Source organism: Vespa velutina, chromosome 2 (genome assembly GCF_912470025.1).
Source record: "Vespa velutina chromosome 2, iVesVel2.1, whole genome shotgun sequence".
Classification (NCBI taxonomy): domain Eukaryota; kingdom Metazoa; phylum Arthropoda; class Insecta; order Hymenoptera; family Vespidae; genus Vespa; species Vespa velutina.
In genome coordinates this window covers 2,495,220-2,500,219 of record NC_062189.1, presented here as the reverse complement: position 1 = coordinate 2,500,219, position 5,000 = coordinate 2,495,220, and the positions used below count along the sequence as shown (strand labels likewise).

The 5,000-nt window shown below is 35.5% G+C and overlaps 1 protein-coding gene across 4 annotated transcripts in view; it reads right to left on the bottom strand.

Moving 5' to 3' along the window:
• LOC124946418 (disintegrin and metalloproteinase domain-containing protein 10-like) overlaps nucleotides 1-5,000 on the bottom strand; it is a 159,108-nt gene that overhangs the window by 97,051 nt on the left and 57,057 nt on the right. For all 4 annotated transcript variants that reach the window (XM_047487099.1, XM_047487100.1, XM_047487098.1 and 1 more), the window contains one exon: nucleotides 3,675-3,796. In XM_047487099.1, the coding sequence (XP_047343055.1) occupies nucleotides 3,675-3,796 (122 nt within the window). The remainder of the gene's footprint in view (nucleotides 1-3,674; nucleotides 3,797-5,000) is intronic.

Below are 5,000 nucleotides of genomic sequence, written 5' to 3'. Positions count from 1 at the left end.
TATTGAATATTTTTTCCAAAATTGCTTTCTTTCTTTTTTGCCATCTCTCTCTCTCTCTCTCTCTCTGTCTCTCTCTCTCTCTCTCTCTCTCTCTCTCTGTCTCTTTGTCCTTCTCATCGATCTAAGTAAACGAAATTTATTTCGTAAGAAGTTCGATCATTGTTTACAATATATAGACTAAAAGCTGACAACAAACGATACAAGATTATAATCCTTAGGTACTCATAAATTTATGATATAATTAATAATATTTCAAAATAATAAATGACTTTGGAATATCGTTAAATATGTTGTTAATTCATCACAATAAATGTCAACCAACTGTGAAATGAGAGATATATAGTTCCATTAAAAAAAACATGGATTTGACTTTGAAATTTCCTCCATCATTTGACCTGAAAAAAAAAAAAAAATAAAAGAAAAAAAAATTGGCACCATATGATGTGTGTCCCCTTCATATCAAACAAATCTGTAGAAACATTTTTTTGGTAGTTTCAATCCCTCACGAAATATGTCTATTTTTTTTTTTATATGTATGTATGTATGGGATAATGGATTTAAATAAATAAAATGAATGTCCATTTATTATTTTGAAGAAAAGAAAAAGTAAATATTTTTTTTTTTTAAAAGATAAAAATTATGAGAAAGAAGATTAGACAAATATTAACTAACTATTTGCTTTTCACCGTGCCTCACTTTTAGAGTTTCAAAATTTACTACTTTTTTCGGTCATTTCTCACAAGAGCCATCCATATACAGAAACATCCAAAAAACATATTCATATCTATTAGAACAGCGTTTCCCAAACTTTTCCCTATGACGGAACACTTCAAAAATCTTGAAATTATAATGAAACATTTTCATTATTTCATAAAGTAGCTTGGATAGATTAATGCATTAATAATAAATAAATAAATTAAAGTAAATGAATATCAGAGTTAAAATAACAAAATGCACATTTATTTCAAAATATTTCATTATAATATAAAATGAAATATATTAATGTCGCGAAGTAATATTAATCTTTATAATTTTTATTTAAGTGATAATAATTTCATAATAATTTCATAATTTTTATTAAATAATTTATTACTTAAAGCTTTTCAACTTTCCCCGTAATGTTGATGTTTCACGGAACGTATTGTAGTTTGGGAACCTCTGTATTAGAAAAAACAAATAATTCTTTGTCGCCAAACCGTCACTCGGCAACGAACAATACGCGACATCTCAAAAAAAAAAAAAAAAAAAAAGAAAAAACGCGCCCAAACTAAGCATCGATAAATCAGTCTTTCTATCTCTTCCTCACACACACACACACACACACACACACACACACACACACACACACACACACACACACACACACACACACACACACACACACACACACACACACACACACACACACACACACACACATATATATATATATATATATGTATATATATATATATGTATATATATATATATATAAGAAAATATTCAATTATTTCTCGTCCGTGAAATGCACCTTTCCTATCCCAGTTTCATATCGTAGGATTTGATTGAGTATTGCAATGTTCGTATAACAGTAAATCTTTACTATATAGTATCTCTTCATTATTTCTCGTTCGAATTCAAATAGTTTCTCTGGGAAAAAAAGGGAAAAGAAAGAAAAAAAAAAAAAGAAAGAAAAAAAAAAAAGAAATAAAAAAGCTCATCCTCGTTTCTGTACTTTCCATAACGGTGATTAAACGGACAAAAGTACGACGAATTCGTAGCTCTCTCTCTCTCTCTCTCTCTCTCTCTCTCTTTTTCTCTTTCTTTCTCTCGTTGCGATACTTCTGAAAATTTTCCTCGTCTCTTCGTTATTTCTTCATTCGGAAGCGAACGCTTTCGAAAATTTTGTCCTTCTTCCAGCAAAAAGGAGAGATAAAGAGAGACAGAGAGAGAGAGAGAGACACACAGAGAGAGAGAGAGAGAGAGAGAGAGAGAGAGAGAGAGAGAGAGAGAGGAAACACGTATCGTCCAGCGGTTATGATTATATACTTCTCACTCCACCGGACGACCCCTTCCTTTCCCCCCTTCCCACACATCTGGTTTCATTCTCGCGTAATATCGTTCACGTCCAACAGCAAAAATTTAGCTGTCCTGCCAAAACTTCGAACAGACCCCAATACTTTTTCATATAACGTTTGCTTTGATATTGTGATATCGAAAATCCGGATGGGCAAAAAAGACTGGATTACCTCTCACCACTCATATCGCCATCATCATCGTCATCGTCATCGTCATCATCGTCATCGTCGTCGTCATCGTCGTCGTCGTCGTTGTCGTCGTCATTAGGCGTCATTGCCCAACCTTTTTTTTTTCTCTTTCTTTTTTTTTTTCTGGCTCACGATACTATTCCGAGGACCGTAAAAAATGTACAAGTTATAGCGATCTCCGGCATAAAGTGGTCTCGGTGGTGGTCGAGCGTAGCAACCCCGGCATATTGGAAACCATCCAATAACCCACTATGGCGAGCAGCATGTATCGTTGCCAGGGAAGGGATAAGGGTGGGAGGGAGGGAGGGAACCGATGGGTGGATAGAGGAGTGAAGAGTAGGGGAGATGGTAACGAATATAAAGGAACGGAGCTACGGAGAGGTCAGAAAAATCGTGGGAAACGGAGAAACAAGGAATCGAAGGGGAGTAATATGAGAATTTGGGTGGTGGGGAGGGAGGGGGGCGATAAAAGTGGAAAAATCGAATGCAACGACGAATGGAGATGAAAGGGGAGGGGGTGAGTGGAGAAGGAAGGATAGGAGAGGGCGGAGAAGAGGATAGGCAAGTAAAAGAGCCAAGAAAGGAACGGGTTTTTCCTTTGATCGTATACCCGTACAAAGGGGCAAGAGGGGGATGGCTGTTTGTACTTTTGCGGTTTAATGCACGTGCGCATGCGCGTTGCCAGCAAAGAGAAAAGAAAAGTAAGTTCGATGAGGAGTGGGTGGATGGGTGGATGGGTGGATGGATGGGTGGGATCAGGTGGTCCAGGAGTAAGGGGATGGAGAGAGAATTGGCCGATGACGGGGTTTACCCGTGACTTAATATCGGCAAACTCTTTCGCCCCACTTGCCTTCCGTTCTCTTCACGTGGCTTCGATCCCACGTGAAATCGATTTGTTTGTATTTGAATTTTTATCCGAGCATTCCCTTTGCCTTTCTTGTTTTCTCTCTCTCTCTCTCTCTCTCTTTCTTTTTTATTTTTCGTTATTTGAAGAGACGAAACAGAGGAGTGGCTCACAATAGAAATTTGAATTTTATCGAGGCGTGCATCATCCTCGGAGCGTGGGATTTTAACGAGCCTATAAACGAGACCTTATGAAAGTTCGATACGAGTGTGGTGCATCCTGCAGATAATCGATGAAGTTTTCTATAAACCCCCCCCCGCCCCCGCCCCCCGCCCCCCCGCCCTCAGACCCCTGACCATTACCCCTTTCTCCCCCCGGTTCTGATCTTATGCGAATGGAAACTTTATCGATCGTAATCGCGCGGAATTATTATACTGTTTCCTATAAACCATTGAATCCTTATCGTAAAATTGTTAAACAAAGGTTATTGAACTGGATCAAGGTAACTTTATATAACTATATGTATATACGTACATATATATGTATATATGTATATGTGTATGTATATATTTGCGTTCACTTACCCTCCAACGTGCCGCTGTACGTGTGGGAAGGATCGAAGGCAATATTTCGGTCGTTCGATCCTTCGAAAGTTGTCTCTTCATGGAAAAGGCTTGTGTCTCTTACAAGTCTCATCTTAAATTCTCTGAAATAAAAACAAAAACATACGAAATGTATTCGAATCGACGATGGAAAATTGTAAAAGTTTCCTTTTTTCTTTCTTTCTTTCTATTCTCTTTTCCTTTTTTTTTTTTTTTCTCTTCCTCTCTTTCTCTTTTACGTAATATCTCTTATCATTTATTAAATTATTAATATGTTCATATTAAAATAATCGAATATTTTTCCTTTTATCGAATTATAGATTTCATTCGTTAGATAAAAGATATTCAATGAAAAGAATATTATTATCATTTAATTTTATTGTCCATCTTATCAGTATCTTCGAACGAAAATTAAGCTAATGTTATGGAAAATAAATAAAGGAAAGACATTATTAAAATTTATTTATTTATTCGTTCTATTGGAAATATTAATTGCTCGTTATTTATTTTTTTCTTTTTTTTTTGTTTTTCTGTTTTTTTTTTTTTTTTTTTTTGTACATTCACGAACGTGTGTTAATCGATAACATGGACATTATAAAGCAATCATTTGACGTGTTCTTCGTTATATAAAAAGAAAGGTTTGGCCGTAATTTAGGAAGAATAGATAACTCATAGATAATGTAAAGGAAGCACGAAGACGAAGAGATAGCCAATTAATCAATATTGGCAAGTCTGTAATCCGACTATCTATGAGCCGTGCGGGTAGCCGCACGAGCATATCGCTATACTAGCAACATAATTAATACGATATCGTTCACTTGAAATTGCCATAGGTATACCTACGTATATATAAGAGAGACATAGACACACACACAGACACACACAAACCTATTCGTGAAAGGTAACGCCGGTCATACATCTGTCTCGATAAATTTCAAATAATTCGTTCATCAAACGATGAGAAATTATTAATAAATATTCTGTCGGGCTTGTTATTAACAATATTACTGTTCGCCCAACATTTTCTTGGTAATTAAATATTCTCTCATTAGAGGTCCTCCCATCGTCAGAGAGGAAAATTTATTGTACTTTTCTGTCGTTAACTTTACAAAAGAAGAACGAAAAAAGATAAAAGAGAAAGAGAGTGAGAAAGAGAAAAAGAGAGAGAGAGAGAAAGCTTTTCATTAAGATAAATGCATGACTTATTACAATATTATCATCATTATCATTATCATTATCATTATAATTATCATTATCATTATCATTATATTCGTAGACCAGCAAAGATGGTCGAGACGACGGCGCATC